This window comes from Coregonus clupeaformis, chromosome 1 (genome assembly GCF_020615455.1).
Source record: "Coregonus clupeaformis isolate EN_2021a chromosome 1, ASM2061545v1, whole genome shotgun sequence".
Lineage (NCBI taxonomy): Eukaryota > Metazoa > Chordata > Actinopteri > Salmoniformes > Salmonidae > Coregonus > Coregonus clupeaformis.
The window spans coordinates 38,994,850-39,018,042 of record NC_059192.1 but is presented as its reverse complement, the minus strand read 5'-3'; the positions used below and the strand labels follow the sequence as shown (position 1 = coordinate 39,018,042).

At 42.4% G+C, this 23,193-nt stretch overlaps 1 protein-coding gene across 4 annotated transcripts in view; it reads left to right on the top strand.

The window, feature by feature from the left end:
- The first annotated feature begins 6,412 nt into the window (after positions 1 to 6,412).
- Positions 6,413 to 23,193, top strand: part of LOC121568030 (fibroblast growth factor receptor 2) — a 111,432-nt gene continuing 94,651 nt past the window's right edge. Inside the window, exons 1-2 of one of the 4 annotated variants that reach the window (XM_041878595.2) lie at positions 6,413 to 7,178; positions 10,499 to 10,775. In XM_041878595.2, coding sequence (XP_041734529.2) covers positions 10,586 to 10,775 — 190 coding nt within the window. In that variant the 5' untranslated portion in view covers positions 6,413 to 7,178; positions 10,499 to 10,585. The remainder of the gene's footprint in view (positions 7,179 to 10,498; positions 10,776 to 23,193) is intronic. The other 3 variants (XM_041878585.2, XM_041878578.2, XM_041878568.2) reach the window with 3 other exon arrangements.

Sequence of the window (23,193 nt, the reverse complement as noted above, 5' to 3'; positions counted from 1 at the left end):
TTACTCAGTACTTTGTTGAAGCACCTTTAGAAGCGATTACAGCCTCGAGTCTTCTTGGGTATGACGCTACAAGTTTGGCACACCTGTATTTGGGGAGTTTCTCCCATTCTTCTCTGCAGATCCTCTCAAGCTCTGTCAGGTTGGATGTGGAGCGTCGCTGCACAGCTATTTTCAGGTCTCTCCAGAAATGTTAGATTGGGTTAAAGTCCGGGCTCTGGCTGGGCCACTCAAGGACATTCATAGACTTGTCCCAAAGCCACTCCTGCATTGTCTTGGCTGTGTGCTTAGGGTCGTTGTCCTGTTGGAAGGTGAATCTTCGCCCCAGTCTGAGCGCTCTGGAGCAGGTTTTCATCAAGGATCTCTCTGTACTTTGCTCCATATATCTTTCCCTCGATCCTGACTAGTCTCCCTGCCACTGAAAAACATCCCCACAGCATGATGCTGTCACCACCATGCTTCACCGTAGGGATGGTGCCAGGTTTCCTTCAGACGTGATGCTTGGCATTCAGGCCAAAGAGTTCAATGTTTGTTTCATCAGACCAAAGAATCCCCAAACCATCACACCACCACCACCATGCTTGACCTTTGGTATGATGTTCTTACTGTGGAATGCAGTGTTTGGTTTTCTCCAGGCATAATGGGACCCATCTCAAGTCTACATGAAAATTGCTAAAAAGCAACAAATTGGAAGTTTTGGAATGGCCTAGTCAAAGTCCAGATCTAATCCCAATTGAGATGTTGTGGCAGGACTTGAAACGAGCAGTTCATGCTTGAAAACCCACACGTCACTGAGTTAAAGCAGTTCTGCATGGAAGAGTGGGCCAAAATTCCTCCACAGCGACGTGAGAGACTGATCAACAACTACAGGAAGCATTTGGTTGGAGTCATTGCAGCTAAAGGTAGCACAACCAGTTATTGAGTGTAAGGGGATAACTACTTTTTCACACAGGGGAATTGGGTGTTGCATAACTTTGTTTATGAAATAAATGAAATAAAAATGTAATTGTTGTGTTATTTGTTCACTTATGTTCCCTTTATCTAATATTAGGTTTTGGTTGAAGATCTGATAACATTCAGTATCACAAATATGCAAAAGTAGAGAAAATTAGAAAGGGGGCAAATACTTTTTCATAGCACTGTATGTAAATAAGGTATTATTATTTTTGGGGTAAAATAAATTAGCAACAATTTATAAAAACTTGTTTTCTCTTTGTCATTATGGGGTATTGTGTGTAGATTAAATCAATGTTAGAATAAGGCTGTAGTCAACAACATTTGGGAAAAGTCAAGGGGTCTGAGTACTTTCCAAATGCACTGTAAGCTAGTCTGTAACATTGGCTAGCTTTCAATAAATTGGCTAAATGGTCAACGGAATTACCTCTTCATATAATCAAGACAATTTGTATTGCATGCTGCATATTTCAAGTGCACTAGAAAACAGATATTTATCTTATTTCAGTCTGGGAGCTAGCTAGCTATATCTGTTCCTCTTCATCAGAAAGCAGCTCGCGTTTTCACAAGAGGCCGTAGATAGAAGCAGGCCATTGACTGCCTTTGTCACAAGGGGTACGTATGGGAAATCTGATTGGTTCCAAGTTTAGTAGTTCTGCAAATTTGCCTGAGCGGCCAAGTGTTGAAATATACTTTTATGAGAAAATGTGCAAGAATTGAAGGTGTCAACAAATGTTATAGTCATCATAAGAATGTTTTACTGTCATATACATTAACAAAAAAATCTGCTGCTCCCTCGATGGCGATCGATCAACTTCACGTTTTAAGGCTTCGGCCCACCACCTAATTAGGGACAGGAGGACAATAGCGAACTAGTAGCACATGGGTCCGTCCAAGGTAATAGCCTAAAGAAACCCAGCTTGATGAAATTTCTTTCAAAAATAAATGCTGTTCAAAAGGTGGTGAAAATGGAAAGCTGCAAATAGGGTTAGGTGAAGAAACAGGGGAGTTTGCTTAATGACTGCCTTGTCACTCTTGTACAGTGCCTTGCAAAAGTATTCATCCCCCTTGGCGTTTTTCCTATTTTGTTGCATTACAACCTGAAATTTAAATTGATTTTTATTTGGATTTCATGTAATGGACATACACAAAATATTACAAATTGGTGAAGTGAAATTAAAAAAATAACTTGTTTCAAAAAATTCTAAAAAATAAATAACGGAAAGGTGGTGCGTGCATATGTATTCACCCCCTTTGCTATGAAGCCCCTAAATAAGATCTGGTGCAACCAATTACCTTCAGAAGTCACATAATTAGTTAAATAAAGTCCACCTGTGTGCAATCTACAGTGGGGAAGAACAAGTATTTGATACACTGCCGATTTTGCAGGTTTTCCTACTTACAAAGCATGTAGAGGTCTGTAATTTTTATCATAGGTACACTTCAACTGTGAGAGACGGAATCTAAAACAAAAATCCAGAAAATCACATTGTATGATTTTTAAGTAATTAATTTGCATTTTATTGCATGACATCAGTATTTGATACATCAGAAAAGCAGAACTTAATATTTGGTATAGAAACCTTTGTTTGCAATTACAGAGATCATACGTTTCCTGTAGGTCTTGACCAGGTATGCACACACTGCAGCAGGGATTTTGGCCCACTCCTCCATACAGACCTTCTCCAGATCCTTCAGGTTTCGGGGCTGTCGCTGGGCAATACGGACTTTCAGCTCCCTCCAAAGATTTTCTATTGGGTTCAGGTCTGGAGACTGGCTAGGCCACTCCAGGACCTTGAGATGCTTCTTACGGAGCCACTCCTTAGTTGCCCTGGCTGTGTGTTTCGGGTCGTTGTCATGCTGGAAGACCCAGCCACGACCCATCTTCAATGCTCTTACTGAGGGAAGGAGGTTGTTGGCCAAGATCTCGCGATACACGGCCCCTTCCATCCTCCCCTCAATACGGTGCAGTCGTCCTGTCCCCTTTGCAGAAAAGCATCCCCAAAGAATGATGTTTCCACCTCCATGCTTCACGGTTGGGATGGTGTTCTTGGGGTTGTACTCATCCTTCTTCTCCTCCAAACACGGCGAGTGGAGTTTAGACCAAAAAGCTATATTTTTGTCTAATCAGACCACATGACCTTCTTCCATTCCTCCTCTGGATCATCCAGATGGTCATTGGCAAACTTCAGATGGGCCTGGACATGCGCTGGCTTGAGCAGGGGGACCTTGCGTGCGCTGCAGGATTTTAATCCATGACGGCGTAGTGTGATACTAATGGTTTTCTTTGAGACTGTGGTCCCAGCTCTCTTCAGGTCATTGACCAGGTCCTGCCATGTAGTTCTGGGATGATCCCTCACCTTCCTCATGATCATTGATGCCCCACGAGGTGAGATCTTGCATGGAGCCCCAGACCAAGGGTGATTGACCGTCATCTTGAACTTCTTCCATTTTCTAATAATTGCGCCAACAGTTGTTGCCTTCTCACCAAGCTGCTTGCCTATTGTCTTGTAGCCCATCCCAGCCTTGTGCAGGTCTACAATTTTATCCCCGATGTCCTTACACAGCTCTCTGGTCTTGGCCATTGTGGAGAGGTTGGAGTCTGTTTGATTGAGTGTGTGGACAGGTGTCTTTTATACAGGTAACGAGTTCAAACAGGTGCAGATAATACAGGTAATGAGTGGAGAACAGGAGGGATTCTTAAAGAAAAACAAACAGGTCTGTGAGAGCCGGAAGTCTTACTGGTTGGTAGGTGATCAAATACTTATGTCATGCAATAAAATGCAAATTAATTACTTAAAAATCATACAATGTGATTTTCTGGATTTTTGTTTTAGATTCAGTCTCTCGCAGTTGAAGTGTATCTATGATAAAAATTACAGACCTCTAAATGGTTTGTATGTAATAAAACCTGCAAAATCGGCAGGGTTTCAAATACTTGTTCTCCCCACTGTAAGTGTCACATGATCTCAGTATATATACACCTGTTCTGAAAGGACCCAGAGTCTGCAACACCACTAAGCAAGGGGCACCACCAAGCAAGTGGCCCCATGAAGACCAAGGAGCTCTCCAAACAGGTCTGGGACATAGTTGTGGAGAAGTACAGATCAGGGTTGGGTTACAAAATAATATCAGAAACTTTGAACATCCCACGGAGCACCATTAAATCCATTATTAAAAAATTGATAGAATATGGCACCGCAACAAACCTGCCAAGAGAGGGCCGCCCACCAAAACTCACAGACCAGGCAAGGAGGGCATTAGTCAGAGAGGCAACCAAGAGACCAAAGATAACCCTGAAGGAGCTGCAAAGCTCCACAGCGGAGATTGGAGTATCTGTCCATAGGACCACTTTAAGCCGTACACTCCACAGAGCTGGGCTTTATGGAAGAGTGGCCAGAAAAAAAGCCATTGCTTGAAGAAGAAAATAAGCAAACACGTTTGGTGTTCGCCAAAAGGCATGTGGGAGACTCCCCAAACATAAGGAAGAAGGTACTCTGGTCAGGTGAGACTAAAATTGAGTTTTTGGGCCATCAAGGAAAATGTCTGGCGCAAACCCAACACCTCTCATCACCCCGAGAACACCATCCCCACAGTGAAGCATGGTGGTGGCAGCATCATGCTGTGGGGATGTTTTTCATCGGCAGGGACTGGGAAACTGGGCAGAATTGAAGGAATGATGGATGGCGCTAAATACAGGGAAATTCTTGAGGGAAACCTGTTTCAGTCTTCCAGAGATTTGAGACTGGGATGGAGGTTCACCTTCTAGCAGGACAATGACCCTAAGCATACTGCTAAAGCAACACTTGAGTGGTTTAAGGGGAAACATTGAAATGTCTTGGAAAGGCCTAGTCAAAGCCCAGACCTCAATCTAATTGAGAATCTGTGGTATGACTTAAAGATTGCTGTACACCAGCAGAACCCATCCAACTTGAAGGAGCTGGAGCAGTTTTGCCTTGAAGAATGGGCAAAAATCCCAGTGGCTAGATGTGCCAAGCTTATAGAGACATACCCCAAGAGACTTGAAGCTGTAATTGCTGCAAAAGGTGGCTCTACAAAGTATTGACTTTGGGGGGGTGAATAGATATGCACGCTCAAGTTCTGTTTTTTGGTCTTATTTCTTGTTTGTTTCACAATAAAAAATATTTTGCATCTTCAAAGTGGTAGGCATGTTGTGTAAATCAAATGATACAAACCCCCCAAAAATCTATTTTAATTACAGGTTGTAAGGCAACAAAATAGGAAAAATGCCGAGGGGGGTGAATACTTTCGCAAGCCACTGTATTGGGAGGAAACTGCAGCAGAACTCTTTCTCACCCCTTCTCCCCTCTCCTCTAACTTCTCCCCCTCTTTGTTTCGAACCAAGCTGTCACCTTCATGTCTCTCATGGCTTTACCGCAATTGCGATAGAAAGGGTGAGAGAGAAAAACAGAGCTAGAGAATGCTCCATTCGCTGTACACCACCTCGCTTTTGGTAACAGCCTTATTAGCTGCTCTATTCATCCTGAATAGGGGAGGGTTTCCTTCCTATAAACACACCTTCTACTCAGTACTGGAAGAGAGAAAATTACTTTAGGGGGCGATTAGTAGTCCTCTGCCTCCCTCCTTTCCTCCCTCCATCCCTCTCTCTGCTCCACTCCACTCGACTCAATTCAATTCAATTCACAGGGCTTTATTGGCATGGGAAACATATGTTTACATTGCCAAAGCGAGTTAAATAGATAATAAACAAAAGTTAAATAAAAAATAAAAATCAACAGTAAACGTTACACTCACAAAAGTTCCAAAGGAATAGAGACATTTCAAATGTCATATTATGGCTATATACAGTGTTGTAGCGATGTGCAAATAGTTAAAGTACAAAATGGAAAATAAATAAACATAAATATGGGTTGTATTTACAATGGTGTTTGTTCTTCACTGGTTGCCCTTTTCTTGTGGCAACAGGTCACAAATCTTGCTGCTGTGATGGCACACTGTGGTATTTCACCCAATTGATATGGGAGTTTATCAAAATGTGATTTGTTTTAGAATTCTTTGTGGGTCTGTGTAATCTGAGGGAAATATGTGTCTCTAATATGGTCATACATTTGGCAGGAGTTTAGGAAGTGCAGCTCAGTTTCCAACTCATTTTGTGGGCGGTGTGCACATAGCCACTCTCTTTCAGGGCCCCGGGAAATGGGGGAGGGGGGGCTCATCTTATACAAAACACTGTAGCCGAACCCTGCGAGAATGATAGGTGATAGACAAGAAACCTACTGCTCCCTTATGTCAACATTATTCATTATATACAACATGGAAATAATACATACATTCCCTATTGCTATTCTGCATATGACTTGTGCGCTTCAGGTGTTGTGTCCGCACGGGGGCGGAGTTACTGCAAGTTGCGCCAAGCCAACGAGGGGTGGAGGAGGACCCCTGTACAGTATGAAGTTTGTAGTGAGCTCCGTAGGTTGAGCTCTCACTCTTCGGGCGTACGGAGCAAGGAAGGCTCGTGGTTTCTTTCTAGGCAAAAGCGTAGAAAGAGAGGGAGAAACTGAGGTTTGATTGGCGGAGGAATTCAGAGGCAAAAACACTGTGGCCAGGAAACGGATCGAATTTCAGGGGGGAGTGACACCCACTGAAGTGAGGGAGGAGGGGGTTGTGTGTGGGGACGTAAGGAGGAGAACAAAACTCCAAAAACCTGACAAAGCGTCTGAGGACAGTACTACTAGGATTGTCGGGGAAGAAGACGCTCTGCCGTGAGGGATCATAAATTGATGGATTCTATGTTTTTGGAGTATATATAATTTTTTTAACGCATGAATTCTTCATAAATTGCATAGGCCCTTCGTTTGGATGAAGAGTGAGCTCGCGGTGGAACACTGACAAGTTTTGAGTTGAAGAAACTGTAGGAACTTGGTGAATAAGAAAAGGTTTGGGGACGTAGCTAGCTAAGTTTTTCAAGTTCTTTTCAAGGATATGCATTTAAATTCAGAATTTTTCAAGTGCAATGGAACACCAATAATTTGGGGATTTAAGAGTTTCTTTCCAGTGATTTGAGTTGTTGCTCGTTGGATTTGGGGATAATAAAAAATCGCTGCTTGGCATTTTTGGTAATGTGAAGAGAATTCGCTCCGTCAGGACTATAGGGTACACATCCTCTCGATACGGCCCATGCACTCGCCTCCTGCCTTTTCCGTGCATGCGAATCGGAGATCTTTCAGACTTGGTAGTTATTCGTGGTAAGTATTCTGGCAGTATTATTGTGGGCATAGATCTCAAATAGTTATTGTTCTATTCGTCCTAGAATAATGGAGAATAGAGCTCATTTGTAATGTTGGTAAAAACCTGTTTCTAAGTTTTGGAAATATTTTTTGGGAACCAGTTTGCTACACAAATTATCACCACGCACATGCAACGTATGTATAAAACTATGATAGATTAGCATAATTTGTTATTCTAAGGAGTTGTGAAATTACACATTTTATGCATATGCTACTTTAAATGCTAACTTGATCTGACAGTCAAATCATAATAAATTGCCAATATAATGTAGGCCTACCCCTTTTCTACTACGAAGCAAGAGCTCGTATTTTGCAATTTGTGAAAAATATTATATTTTTTCATTCAAAAACAACTGCCTATATGGCAATGTTTACCATTTCCCCCCCTTAATTACAAAAATAAAATGTAAGCAATGGTTGCAGCACCCATGAATGTTCATTAACAACATTGTTTTGGTTATTTATTACTTTGCTTAATTTTCTACATTGCATTTATGGTGCCAATTACAATTACCCCGTGACCGCACGTTGTGTTTTTACTGCATGGAGATGGGAACCCTAAATCACTGAGCGCTCTAAATGAGTCTTCATTTAGCAAAATACAACTGATTTGAATATCAATAGGAATTCAATCAGCGCCAAGAAATTTCATTCAGAAGCATTGGTTTAAATGGGGGCCAGGAAAACGTGTGGATATGCATATAAGGAAAAGCCCTCAAGTGTTTGAACTTGTTGTTGGACGTCATGTTGTTGACAGCAGCAACTCATAAAGCGTTTTTCAAAGCTATAGGCTATACACTGGATAGACTTACCACAGCTAAATCACCAAAAGTAGGCTAGACCTAGGCGAATTGTCGAGGCAAAAAATTGTCCGCCCACTCTAGTCTGGTCCCATCACTTTGCACGTGAGGGATGCATCCAGGCCACAGGCAGCATCCCATGATGTAATGCGCGGTGCGGCGCGCTCTCCTCTCCATGGTCATTAGAGGGTTGTTACTAGTTACCACAGCCACAAAGTCAAAATGCTATATTTCTTAAAAATGAATGAAAGCCAGAATTTGCTTTTTGGTCTTCATTTAAGGTTAGGGTTAGGCGTAAGGTTAGCAGTGTGGTTAGGGTTAGGTTAGCCGACTAAACTAAACTCCACGATTTACGATGGAGTTGAGTGGCGACTAGCGTGGGAGAACTGGAGTTCCGACATCTTTATAAAAAACTACGGATTTCACCACCCAAAAGAATTCGGACTATTCTGGATTTCAGCACGTAAAGAAATGCGGCCTATAAATCTGTAGTTTTTTATAAAAACATAATTTTATGTGACGTCGGAGCTCCAGTCCGGCCACATCAAGTCACTGCTCAACTCCATCGTAAATCGTGGAGTTGAGTATAGTCGGCAAGGGTTAGGTTGAAAATCAGATTTTAAGAAGATACATTTTAGAAATTGGCTGGGTTTAGCCATCATTTTGACTTTTAAAACCTAACCCTAAAAATGAATAAAAATCTAAATTAGCTTTTTGGTCTTAATTTAAGGTTAGGGTCAGACATAAGGTTAGCAGTGTGGTTAGGGTTAGGTTAGCCGACTAAACTCAACTCCACGATTTAAGATGGCATTGAGTGGCAACTGGTGTGGGCGAACTGGAGTTCCGACATTTTTATAAAAAAATATGGATTTCAGCACCCAAAAAATGCAGGCTATAAATCCATAGTTTTTTATAAAAACGTAATTTTATGTGACGTCGGAGCTCCAGTCCACCCACTGCTCAACTCCATCGTAAATCGTGGAGTTGAGTTTAGTTGGCTAGCGTTAGGTTTAAAGTCAGATTTTAAGCAGAGAAATGGTAGAAATAGGCGGGGTTTAGCCATAATTATAACTTTGTGGCTGTTGTAACTAGTGATGACCTCATTAGAGATTAACCAGAATCTCTAGACACCTTTCAAAGTTGCTGTGTACATGTCAAATTACATGTATCTTCCTGGGTAAACAAATCAATACATTGCAGCTGTAGCAGAAGGCGCTCAAGGAAGTATGACTAGGGGCTCTGTGAAGCCGGCTCCAAACCTCCAGAAACTGTTGAATCGGATTGAACCACAGATTTCTGGCCAATAAATTGATGTGTCCTTGTGTATTCCATTTCAATTATAAAACGCATAATCAAGTGAATTTATTTTGCAACTGAAAAGTATGCATATTCACTAATAAATCGACTTGAAATGGAAAGCAACAGGTTGCGCACAAGGATAAAACATAGACTATCAGTATTGGAGGCCTTGGTTATTGATTGTAGCCTACTCTCTGATCAGAAGACGGTGATGTTTGGTGAAATTTGATATTCCACAGCTGGACAATTTCAGTTATAATAATAATAATAATAACAATAATAATAATAATAATTGCATTAGTGAAATGGTAATAACTATAGTAGGCTAATACAGTACCTACATAGCCTAGTGATGAATGTTTTTTCTTAGTAACTAACCAAGTCTATTCAATGCAGTTTCTCTGAGAAACCATTCATATATGTAAAACTTCACTACAAGGTGATTTCAGCCACTCAATAGAAATGCTACATACTCATGCGGCGTGTATTGTAATAGTGAACGTGAGGATTTGTGACAATGGGTCGGACGTAAAGGTAGGTTTAGTGTGGTTGTGTACTGAGCTGAGGTGCATCAGAGCTTCGGTATGTCTGTGGCAAGGCTTGTTTGACAGCATTTTGTGACATTCTCCTTCTCTCACACCCACTCTTTCTATATGTGCTATTGTGACTGAAATAAATCAAATAAGTCGGTGAACAAATTAGAATAGGTGAGACAGGTAAGAATAGAGTACAAGAGAGTTTAGCAGAGTATAGTATACAGACGTAGGATCTTAATTTGAGCCAGTTTGCTACAGCAGGAAAATATTCCTGCAGCAACAGGAAATTTGCATTTTTATGTGGATTATAATGAATGGACATTTTTTGTAGGGGTTGGTATATTTTTCGTTAGGGCAAATTAAGTCTTGACATTTTAAAGTGGAAATAATAAACTATATAAGCCTTTTAAACCTTGAATACACTACACGTTTCCATTTTCAAATTAAGATCCTACATCTCTAGTGTAAATGCAGAATTGGCTTCATTTTCAACGTCAATACTAATTTTCCTCTTTTGGTTTTCTCCCTCTTTCTTCTCCCAATATTATTATAAAAAAATGTCATCCCTACCTACCCTTTCCTTCCATCTATACCTACCTACCTACCTACCACCCTTTTCCCAACTTTCTTGCCCCTCCCACAGCCTTTCCTCAGCCCAGGTGATTGGGGGAATTCACAGTGAGTGACAGGCCATACAGCCTGCAGTTAATGGTTGGGTGGAGCCCCTCAGATGGGATCAGTGTCCAGGGGGAGGCGGAGCCTGAGGAGGGGGGCATGGTGTGGAGACTTGCCCTCCACTAACAGGATGGCCTCGTGGGCCTGGCTGCTCACCGCCGTCCTGGTATCCCTAGCGACGGCTACTGTGGCAAGGCCGCCGTACACCGCCGCCGAGGAAGAGGAGGCTACGCTAGAACCTGAAGGTAAGATACTGGCTCCTCATTGGCTGTATTATTTACTTTGTTGCTCCTTGATACTGTTCTAAGGATGAAAATGTATGCACTCACTAACTGTTAGTTGCTCTGGATAAGAGCGTCTGCTAAAATGACTAAAATGTAAAAATAATCTAAGGTCCGTTTAGAGGTATCCCCCTTCAATGGTTATGGTTAGGATTTGGGAAAGGTAAGCTGATCCTATACTGAACAAATATAAATGCAACATGCAACATGCAACTATTTCAAAGATTTTATTGAGTTACAGTTCATACGAGCAAATCATTCAATTGAAATAAATTAATTAGGCACTAATCTATGGATTTCACATGACTGGGAATACAGATATGCATCTGTTGGGCACAGATACCTTAAAAAAATGGGCCTCACAATGGGCCTCAGGATCTTGTCACAGTATTTCTGTGCATTCAAATTGCCATCGATAAAATGCAATTGTGTTTGTTGTCCGTAGCTTATGTCTGCCCATACCATAACCCCACCGCCACCATGGGGCATTCTGTTCACAACGTTGACATCAGCAAACGCTCGCCCACACGACGCCATACATTTGGTCTGCGGTTGTGAGGCCGGTTGGACATACCAAATTCTCTAAAACGACATTGGAGGCGACTATGGTAGATAACTGAATGTTAAATTCTCTGGCAACAGCTCTGGTGGACATTCCTGCAGTCAGCATGCCAATTGCACGCTCCCTCAAAACTTGAGACATTTGTGGCATTCTGTTGTGTGACAAAAGTGCATATTTTAGAGTGGCCTTTTATTGTCCCCAGCACAAGGTGCACCTGTGTAATGATCATGCTGTTTAATCAGCTTCTTGATATGCCACACCTGTCAGGTGGATGGATTATCTTGGCAAAGGAGAAATGCTCACTAACAGGGATGTAAACAAATTTGTGCACAACATTTGAGAGAAATAAGCTTTTTGTGCATATGGAACATTTCTGGGATCTTTTATTTCAGCTCATGAAACATAGGACCAACACTTTACACTTTACAACGTGCACCTGGAGCGTGTTATATAACTATGGGATGGAGAGAAGGAGGTAATGTTGCTGTAAGACTCTCCTTGGCCTTCTAGCTCTTGTCTTGTATCCCTTATTGTACACTGTTAGGGGGGTAGTTGTGGTTCGGGGTGGGGAGGATTAGGGCTGGCACCTTTGAGTTGTACTCTCCAATTTATTTTACCTTATCCCTTTACACTTGTGGGAATTGGCCTATATGGATAAGGCTAAATTGAAATGTTTCTTACAGAATAAATATGAAAAGCATTTGCATAACCATGGTAGCAATTGAAAGGGAACAGTTTTGAGATTTTGGGAAAGTTATTAGTCCAAAGTTGAGGACACAACAGTTCACCTGACACAAGACTGAATCCAAACATTACACTGTTGATTTTATGTGAATTTTACATTTACAATACTTTTCACCGCATTTGTTGATTATGAAATCTGAAAATACTCTGTATACATTCAGTAACATAATAAGAATATTCCTGGAAAATGTGGGGTTGGTGCAACATAAGACAAAAAAAATGACAAGGGTTTGAGTGAGAGGACTAACTGGTGTCTCCAAGTGGCCACACACCTCTCCAAAATATGCACATAAATCTCAATCTGGGTCAGGTGGGCATAATTTGAAAGCTTGTTCTATTGCCAACATGACTAGATAAATGATAAAATATGGTATTACAGTGTTAGGCTTTCACGATGCAATTCAGGGAAATGGATCATAATGTTGGTGGGCAAAGAAAGGAGTCATGAGTGCATTCAGGTGCTGCTGCAAATTTTCTTCACAATAGACACTTGTTCTGTTCAGAACAACCAAGGGTATGACACCATGTCATCATGTAAATGTACACTACCGTTCAAAAGTTTGGGGTCACTTAGAAATGTCCTTGTTTTCAAAAGAAAATTACTTTTTTTGTCCATTAAAAGAACATCAAATTGATCAGAAATACAGTGTAGACATTGTTAATGTTGTAAATGGCTATTGTAGCTGGAAATGGCTAATTTTTAATGGAATATCTACATAGGCGTACAGAGACCCATTATCAGCAACCATCAGTCTTGTGTTCCAATGGCACGTTGTGTTTGCTAATCCAAGTTTATCATTTTAAAAGGCTAATTGATCATCAGAAAACCCTTTTGCAATTATGTTAGCACAGCTGAAAACTGTTGTGCTGATTAAATAAGAAATAAAACTGGCCTTCTTGAGACTAGTTTAGTATCTGGAGCATCAGCAATTGTGGGTTCGATTACAGGCTCAAAATGTCCAAAAACAAATAACTTTCTTCTGAAACTTGTCAGTTTATTCTTGTTCTGAGAAATGAAGGCTATTCCATGCGAGAAATTGCCAAGAAACTGAAGATCTCGAACAACGCTGTGTACTACTTCCTTCACAGAACAGCGCAAACTGGCTCTAACCAGAATAGAAAGAGGAGTGGGAGGCCCCGGTGCACAACTGAGCAAGAGGACAAATACATTAGGCAGCTTCTTAAAATAGTACCCGCAAAACACAAGTCTCAACGTCAACAGTAATAGGCGACTCCGGGATGCTGACCTTCTAGGCAGAGTTGCAAAGAAAAAGCCATATCTCAGACTGGCCAATAAAAAGATTAAGATATATGCAATTTTCAACCTGTATATGGGTATGAGTGTAAAGGGTTACACGTGCCTTCACCCTCACAATACCACATCTCCACAGTATTATGGATTAATTAGAAATAGAACGTGGAATTGAGAAATTGGGGCACATAATAAGGAAAACTATAAAAAGTAGAAACTAAATAACCTTGGCATGTGTGATGTTTGCCACACCATGAGGTATTTACTACATGGCACATAGCTTTGGTTCTTACTTCTTTTCCATAGTCACATTTTCTGTGCCTGTTGTTGGGAATTGTCAGACTCAGGACACTGTATTTGTGTCACCTAAAGATACAAAAAATGTCAAGTAAAGTGTATCAGGTAGTGGTGCTTTAAATTGCCACAGACAAAGCATAGCATGTGTGAAATACTGGCCCGTGACCTGGTATGAGAGGATGAGGGAGGATTGTGAAGGTGGGTGGGACAGTATTTTTACTGGTACCTTTCAGGTGCCCTGCTGCCCCAGAGAGAGAGAGAGAGAGAGAGAGAGAGTGTGTGAGAGAAAGAGTGAAAGAAAGAGAGAACTCTCTATTTACCCTCCATTACACTGCAGCAGGCTGCTTCCGGCCATACAAAACAACACTTTTCGAGGTGTTGCAGAGTGAAGCTAACTTTTGTTCTTTTTTTTCAGCTGTTCTCTCTCTCTCTCTCTCTCTCTCTCTCTCTCTCTCTCTCTCTCTCTCTCTCTCTCTCTCTCTCTCTCTCTCTCTTTCTTCTGAGGTGAGGAGTAAGTCTATATATTTCCCACCAAGCAGCTTTGTTTGTTTGGGAAGAAAATACTACTTTTTGGGTGAATGTGAAATTAAATACTTTCCTCAACTTTACACAGTTTTTTGGTTCCTTACACCAGGGGATGTGGTTTGTATTTTAAAAACAACCAAAAGTCCAAAGTCTTGTAATACTAGCCCTCTCATTCTAGCTTGTCTCAAGCTAAATTACCTTCAATGGCCAGTTTGAAAACATACATTTTGGCTACTGAAATGGTGCCTGAAACAGTAGCATTTTCTTTGAGAAACTGTCACTTCTAGAAATACATTTTCAAAGACATGTTGTAATATAGGCAGGGTTTGTGTTTGAGGGTACTAAGTATTTTGTCTCTAGCCTCCAAGGAGCCTGGTCAGTCCGAGAAGTAAGCCTAATTAGAGTTGTTGTGTTGGCTAGTCAAATTATGCGGCTTTTGTTCCTAGGCTCTAATCAACTTGATCATTGTAAATTGGGCCAACACTTTTTAAGCCCCCTTCACAGTTCACACACACACTCAGCCCCCCCTCTCTTGCCCTCTGGCCTAGGGGTCGGGAGTTGCCCAGACAAGGGTTACCTTTCACAGCATTATAAGGCTGCGTTGAGACAATGACATATCAATGACCCAAGCCCAGCTCAGTTAATCCCTACCAGTGTGTCGCTGAGTCATCATAATGCTTTAGCATTGGTAGACACAATGTAAGTAACCTAATTTATGTCCCTCTAACTGCCCTGAATGCATCTGCTGATCCTATAGCTATTGTATGCAGCAATCATGTGCCTATGAACCAGATTTATGGTGTTAGCACTGAGGCAGTGTGCCCTAGTAGGAAGTCCACTGTGTGCAGCTCACTCTGCACTAACATAAATAACATGAGAATATCTACTTCTGCTAAGCTTCCCAGTAAAGCAGCAATGAAAACAAGCAACCATCCCAGATAAGTGCTCAAAATAGCCCACGTTAACATATGTAGCTTAAGAAACAAGGTTCATGAAATTAATGTTGCTAGTAACAGATAACATTCATATTCTGACTATCTCTGAAACTCACCTAGACAATACCTTTGATGATACAGTGGTAGCAATACAAGGTTATAATATTTACAGAAAATACTGAAATACCAGTGGTTCAGGTGTTGCTGTTTATATTCAGAACCACATTCCTGTAAAGCTTAGAGAGGATCGCATGTTAAATACTGTTGAGGTAATATGGCTACAGGTTCATCTGCCTCACCTAAAGCCCATTTTGTGGGAAGCTGCTATAGACCACCAAGTGCTAACAGTCAGTATCTGGATAACGTGTGAAATGCTTGATAATGTATGTGATATCAACAGAGAGGTATATTTTATGGGTGATTTAAATATTGACTGGCTTTCATCAAGCTGCCCACTCAAGAAAAAGCTTCAAACTGTAACCAGTGCCTGCAACCTGGTTCAGGTTATCAGTCAACCTAGCAGGGTAGTTACAAACAGCATAGGAATGAAATCATCAACATGTATTGATCACATCTTTACTAATGCTGCAGAAATGTGCTTGAAAGCAGTATCCAGATCCATCGGATGTAGTGATCACAATATAATAGCCATATCTAGGAAAACCAAAGTTCCAAAGGCTGGGCCAAATATAGTGTATAAGAGGTCAAACAATAAGTTTTGTAGTGATTCTTATGTTGTTGATATTGATACAACAGTAGCTAAGATGGGGAGAAGTCTGTTCATAATAAAGCACTGCTCTACCTTCTTAACAGCACTATCAACAAGGCAGGTCCTACAGGCTCTAGTTTTGTCGCACCTGGACTACTGTTCAGTCGTGTAGCCAGCTGCCACAAATAAAAATTGCAATTTGCTCAGAACAGTGCAGCACGGCTGGCCCTTGGATGTACACAGAGAGCAAACATTAATAATATGCATGTCAATTTATCCTGTCTCAAAGTAGATTAGAGATTGACTTCATCAGTACTTCTATTTGTGAGAGGTATTGACATGTTGAAAGCACCGAGCTGTCTGTTTAAACCACTAGCACACAGCTCAGCCACCCATGCATACCCCACAAGACATGCCACCAGAGGTCTCGTCACAGTCCCCAAGTCCAGAACAGACTATGTGAGGCACAAAGTAGTACATAGAGCCATGACTACATGGAACTCTATTCCACATCAGGTAACTGATGAAAGCAGTAGAATCAGATTTTAAAAAACAGATAAAAATACACTTTATGGAACAGCGGGGACTGTGAAGCAACACAATCATAGGCACAGACACATGCATACACACACCTGATAACATACGCACTATACACACGTACACATGGATTTTGTGTTGTAGATATATGGTAGTGGAGTAGGGGCCTGAGGGCACACACTTAGCGTGTTGTGAAATCTGTTATGAATGTATTGTAATGTTTAAAAAATTGTATAACTGCCTTAATTTTGCCAGACCCAAGGAAGAGTAGCTGCTGCCTTGGCAGCAGCTAATGGGGATCCATAATAAATACAAATACCATCACTCCATCAGGTTTTCACTCTTGCTGTTATTATTAACAGAAAGACAGTCCTCTTAGCTCCGATCGTCTCTATTTGAGAAACACTGATTTCTTAGACATGCTACAGGCCAATGCTGTAAGAGACAGGATTTCCCCCCTTGTAATCCAATATGTGCAGATAGGAATGTTTTTTAAGAGGATTTGGGCATAGTGGACTTTTCCTGACTTTGGGAAGTTATGTGATGGTGGGATTAAGTGGGCTGAACCTGGGGATCACATGATGAGGGATCAACAGGGCAGGGGTTGAAGGCTGGGTTAGAAAGCAGCCCCAAAATATGATTCCAGATCAGTTTTTGTTAGCTCACCCCGGTCAACCACAGGGGTAATATTCCACAGTGGTGACGTTTGTGTGTGTGTTTATTGTGTGAACCAGTAAGTTTAGAATCTATTTGTGCATTTGTGTATTTTTCATTGGATTTAATTGGCCATTTAAAAACACATTCCAGCCACACATAAGTGAATACATTACATTTTAAACCACCAAAGATTGCACCAAACAGTTATACAACTTATTTCTATTGGGGTCATATGAGAGTGAATCTTTCATCTCTCTCGCTCTGATTGGTTGTGGTTGCGGCGGTATCCCGCCCTTCACCAGTACAGACAGAAACAGAGGAACATGAAAAGATGTGTCTCTCTCCCTCTCTTAATTACCCCCCATAGGTTGTCTTGTCAGTAATGGTCCCTGGCCCCACCCCTTCTGAATGCCAGAGCACCCCGGGGCAACAAGTGCCTACACCACTGTCTCTCTCTGCCTCTCTGGGAGGGGAGTGGTAAATTGTCATAGATTGCATATCAGTGTTACCGCTTGCTTTCAACGAGGAATGAACCCATTATAGCTCTGCTGCTAGTTTGTTTACCTTCCCACTGAAGGCTTTTAAATTGAAACGTTTGTGTATGCTATCCCTTGACGTACTTTTATTTAAGCCCTTTGCTCCTATAAGGAGCATGGGCTGTTGACGAATGTTCTCCATCTCACTCTGAAGGTCCTCCATGCTATCTCTGATGCAGTGAGAGAAAAATATTCATTAAAATATAAAGCTTTATGCAACATTATATTTGTGTGCGGAGTGCGGAACCATTACCTTAAATACAATCCATTCATTATATTTCTATGGTCCTCACGCTCACTACGCTTGTGGTAGTAGGTTAAGTGGACTGAGGGTTAGTCAGGCTAAATCAATGTAAATATGCATGGACATGTCAACCTATTGTCATGAAAATTAGTTTTGATTGATTGCTACTCATTATGATAGCAAAATGACCTGTCAGCTAGTGATATACTGTAGGACTCCAACCTGTAAGGCTAGTATAGCAGGGAGGAACATTCTGATACACTGTGCTACACTCATTCTCCTAACTACAGTAGTTTGGAGTAGTAGAAGACTGCTACTCCTCTCTAAAATCAATGTTCAGTTATTCAGAATATGATAAAGTCCCCAAGTTTGAGTTATTCACTGCGTTAGCACACTCTGCCAACCCTGATGTTCTAGCAGTGTCTGAATCTTGGCTTAGGAAGGCCACCAAAAATTCAGACATTTCCACCTCGAACTACAACATTTCCGTCTAGATAGAACTGCCAAAGGGGGCAGAGTTGCAATCTACTGTAGAGATAGCCTGCAGAGCTCTATCATACTATCCAGGTCTGTGCCCAAACAGTTTGAGCTCCAACTTCTAAAAATCCACCTTTCCAGAAATAAGTCTCTCACTGTTGCCACTTGCTACAGACCCCCCTCAGCCTCCAGTTGTGCCCTGGACACCATATGTGAATCGCTTGCCCCCCATCTATCCTCAGAGTCCGTACTGCTTGGTGACCTAAACTGGGATATGCTTAACACCCCGGCAATCCTACAATCTAAACTAGATGCCCTCAATCTCACACAAATGATCAAGGAACCTACCAGGTACAACCCTAAATCCGTAAACATGGGCACCCTCATAGATATCATCCTGACTAATTTACCCTCTAAATACACCTCCGCCGTCTTCAACCAGGATCTCAGCGATCACTGCCTCATTGCCTGCGTCCGGAATTGGTCCGCGGTCTAACGACCACCCTAAAACACTTCAGCGAGCAGGCCTTTCTAATTGACCTGGCCCGGGTATCCTGGATGGATATTGACCTCATTCCGTCAGTAGAGGATGCCTGGAGGTTCTTCAAAAGTGCTTTCCTCTCCATCTTAAATAAGCATGCCCCATTAAAAAAATGCAGAACTAAGAACAAATATAGCTCCTGGTTCACCCCAGACTTGACTGCCCTTGACCAGCACAAAAACATCCTGTGGCGTACTGCATTAGCAGCGAACAGCCCCCGCGATATGCAACTTTTCAGGGAAGTCAGGAACCAATATACACAATCATTTAGGAAAGCAAAGGCTAGCTTTTTCAAACATAAATTTGCATCCTGTAGCACTAACTCCAAAAAGTTTTGGGACACTGTAAAGTCCATGGAGAATAAGAGCACCTCCTCCCAGCTACCCACTGCACTGAGGCTAGGAAACACTCTCACCACCGATAAATCTACGATAATCGAGAATTTCAAAAAGCATTTTGCTACGGCTGGCCATGCTTTCCACCTGGCTACCCCGGCCACCAGCTCTGCACCCTCCGCTGCAACTTGCCCATGTCCCCCCCGCTTCTCCTTCACCCAAATTCAGATAGCTGATGTCCTGAAAGAGCTGCTAAATCTGGACCCCTACAAATCAGCTGGGCTAGACAATCTAGACCCTTTCTTTCTAAAATTAGCTGCCGATATTGTCGCAACCCCTATTACTAGCCTGTTCAACCTCTCTTTTGTATCGTCTGAGATCCCCAGAGATTGGAAAGATGCCGCGGTCATCCCCCTCTTCAAAGGGGGTGACACTCTAGATCCAAACTGTTACAGACATTTATCCATCCTGCCCTGCCTTTCGAAAGTATTTGAAAGCCAAGTTAACAAACAGATCACCGATCATTTTGAATCCCACCGTACCTTCTCCGCTATGCAATCTGGTTTCCGTGCTGGTCAAGGGTGCACCTCAGCCATGCTCAAGGTCCTAAACAATATAATAACCGCGATCGATAAAAGACAGTTCTGTGCAGCCGTCTTCATCGACCTGGCCAAGGCTTTTGACTCTGTCAATCACTTCATTCTTATTGACAGACTAAATAGCCTTGGTTTCTCAAATGACTGCCTCGCCTGGTTCACCAACTACTTCTCAGATAGAGTTCAATGTGTCAAATCGGAGGGCCTGTTGTCTGGACCTCTGGCAGTCTCTATGGGGGTGCCACAGGGTTCAATTCTTGGGCCGACTATTCTCTGTGTATATCAATGATGTCACTCTTGCTGCTGGTGACTCAGATCCACCTCTACGCAGACAACACCATTTTGTATACATCTGGCCCTTCATTGGACACTGTGTTAACAAACCTCCAAACGAGCTTCAATGCCATATAACACTCCTTCCGTGGCCTCCAACTGCTCTTAAACGCTAGTAAAACTAAATGCATGCTCTTCAATCGAACGCTGCTTGCACCCGCCCGCCGACTAGAATCACTACTCTCGACGGGTCTGACTTAGAATATGTGGACAACTACAAATACCTAGGTGTCTGGTTAGACTGTAAACTCTCCTTCCAGACTCACATTAAGCATCTCCAATCCAAAGTTAAATCTAGAATCAGCTTTCTATTTCGCAACAAAGCCTCCTTCACTCATGCTGCTAAACATGCCCTCGTAAAACTTACTATCCTACCGATCCTTGACTTCGGCGATGTCATTTACGAAATAGCTTCCAACACTCTACTCAGCAAATTGGATGTAGTCTATCACAGTGCCATCCATTTTGTCACCAAAGCCCCATATACTACCCACTATTGTGACCTGTACGCTGTCGTCGCCAAACCCACTGGCTCCAGGTCATCTATAAATCACTTCTAGGCAAATCCCCACGTTATCTTAGCTCATTGGTCACCATAGCAACACCCACCCGTAGTATGCATTCCAGCAGGTATATCTCACTGGTCATCCCCAAAGCCAACACCTCCTTTGGCCGCCATTCCTTCCAGTTTTCTGCTGCAAATGACTGGAACGAACTGCAAAAATCTCTGAAGCTGGAGACACTTATCTCCCTCACTAACTTTAAGCATCAGTTGTCAGAGCAGCTTACCGATCACTGCACCTGTACCCAGCCCATCTGTAATTAGCCCACCCAACTTACCTCATCCCCATATTGTTATTTACAGGGGCCTCCTGTAGCTCAGTTGGTAGAGCATGGCGCTTGCAACGCCTGGGTTGTGGGTTTGATTCCCACGGGGGGCCAGTATGAAAAATTTATGCACTCACTAGCTGTAAGTCGCTCTGGATAAGAGCGTCTGCTAAATGACAAAAAATTTTAAAAATATTTATTTTGCTCATTTGCACCCCAGTATCTCTATTTGCACATCATCTTCTGCACAACTATCACTCCATTGTTAATACTAAATTGTAATTATTTTGCACTATGGCCTATTAATTGCCTTATCTCCATAACTTACTGCATTTGCACACACTGTATATAGATTTTCTATTGTGTTATTGACTGTATGTTTTGTTTATTCCATATGTAACTCTGTTGTTGTTGTTTTTATCGCACTGCTTTGCTTTATCTAGGCCAGGTCGCAGTTGTAAATGAGAACTTGTTCTCAACTGGCTTACCTGGTTAAATAAAGGTTAAATAAAATAAAAAATAAATAGTGATGGCCCGTTCAATTTGAATAAGAAGAACCCGATTTTATTGCATGTAAGTGGGTGGTTGAGAAGAGATAGTGGTCATAGGACTCAAACCTAGTGATATATATTAACAACAGTGGGATCCAGGTTGTAAAAGTGTCAGCCTGCCTGCCTCCAGTCTGTTAATGACGTGTTCTGTGTTTGTGTGAATCTGTGAGCGTGCTTACTGTGTGAGCTTGCTTACTGTGTGTGAGTGTGCATGTGCCTGCATGTCTCTGTGTGTGTGTGTGTTGTGTTTGTGTGTGTGTGTGTGTACGTGCGTGCATGTCTCTGTGTTTTTGTGTGTATATGTCAGTGGCTGTGAAGCTAAACTCTCCCACTAACAAACTATACAAACTGTCCTGAGTCCTGCTGTCAGTGTGGCAGGCAGTTAGCCTGATAGCCTCTTCTATACAATTGACTTTTATAGGCCCCTGCTTGCCTGCCATTAGGCCTAGTTACTGTTGAAGTGTATTAGCGTTATATGGACTGTTGTTTGCCTTGGCCGATGCAGCAAAAAATGCCTTGTTGTCACTCCTCCACTACCTGTCTGATAAGAAGGTGATAACTGAGTTAGTGCCTGTGCCAAGTGACGCCACAAGTAGACCACTGTCTTGCCTATGGTCATTGGCAAGACAGCTCAAACAGATCTGGGATCAGTCTAGGCAAGACTGGGGCAGAACTGAACTCCAGAGTAGGGTGGGTTGTTGGTGGCTGGAGGGAGTGGGGGTTAGGGTGGATGCTTGCCCAGGACAGTTCTGCTCTGCTTTGAGGTCATAAGGGTTGAACCCAGGGTCCCATGAGGGTTGGTGGTGGAATGTGTGTGTGTGCCTGGCGGGAACCGAATGCTCGGCCGGAGGGCCGTTGCCATGGACGCCACCGGAAGGCAGTTGGCAGAGCACTGCATTGTCATGACAATAAAGCTTGATGCAATTTGAATTTGAAAGGAAAGAATGGAGAATTAGAATAGAGAGAGGGAAACAAGAATAGTCCAGAGAGTGGACATGGAAAAAGGGGCGAGTATGCATCCTATATTATAGTTTGTGAGGTGTGTGTGTCACAGTGTTTGTGTGCGTGTGTGCGTGCTTATGCATGTGTGTGTGTGTGTGTACACTTGTTTATTATGACTTTCAGTCCTCCCATCCAGTCCTCCCACTTTCAGTCATCCCACACACCTCTCTCTTCACTCCTAGCTTGTGATGAGTGTGATAGAAGGAGTCAGGCGCAGGAGGGTAAATCACTGAATACAGAGTTTATTCCGTCGTACACAAATGTGCTGGATAGCGACACACGAAAACAGGCACAGGGGAAACTATCTACCCTGGCAATACACAGTACGGGATACTCCAACAATATACAGGCATAGGGGAAATATCTACCCCGGCAATACAAAAGGGAGAGTAGCTCCACCGAGCTACACTACTCTCACAAATAACAATCACCCACAAGGACAAGGGGGGCAGAGGGAACACTTATACACAGACTAATGAGGGGATAAGAACCAGGTGTGTATAATTGACAAGACAAGACAAATGGAATGATGATATATGGAGCGGCAGTGGCTAGTAAGCCGGTGACGAAGAACGCCGAAGCCTGCCCGAACAAGGAGGGGAGGCAGCCTCGACGGAAGTCGTGACATAGCTAGTTTACAGCAGTGCCTGTTTTTATTATCACACTTTTGAAAATCACACGCAACTCATGCTCCTTGGATACTGTTACTGTTGGTGCTTAG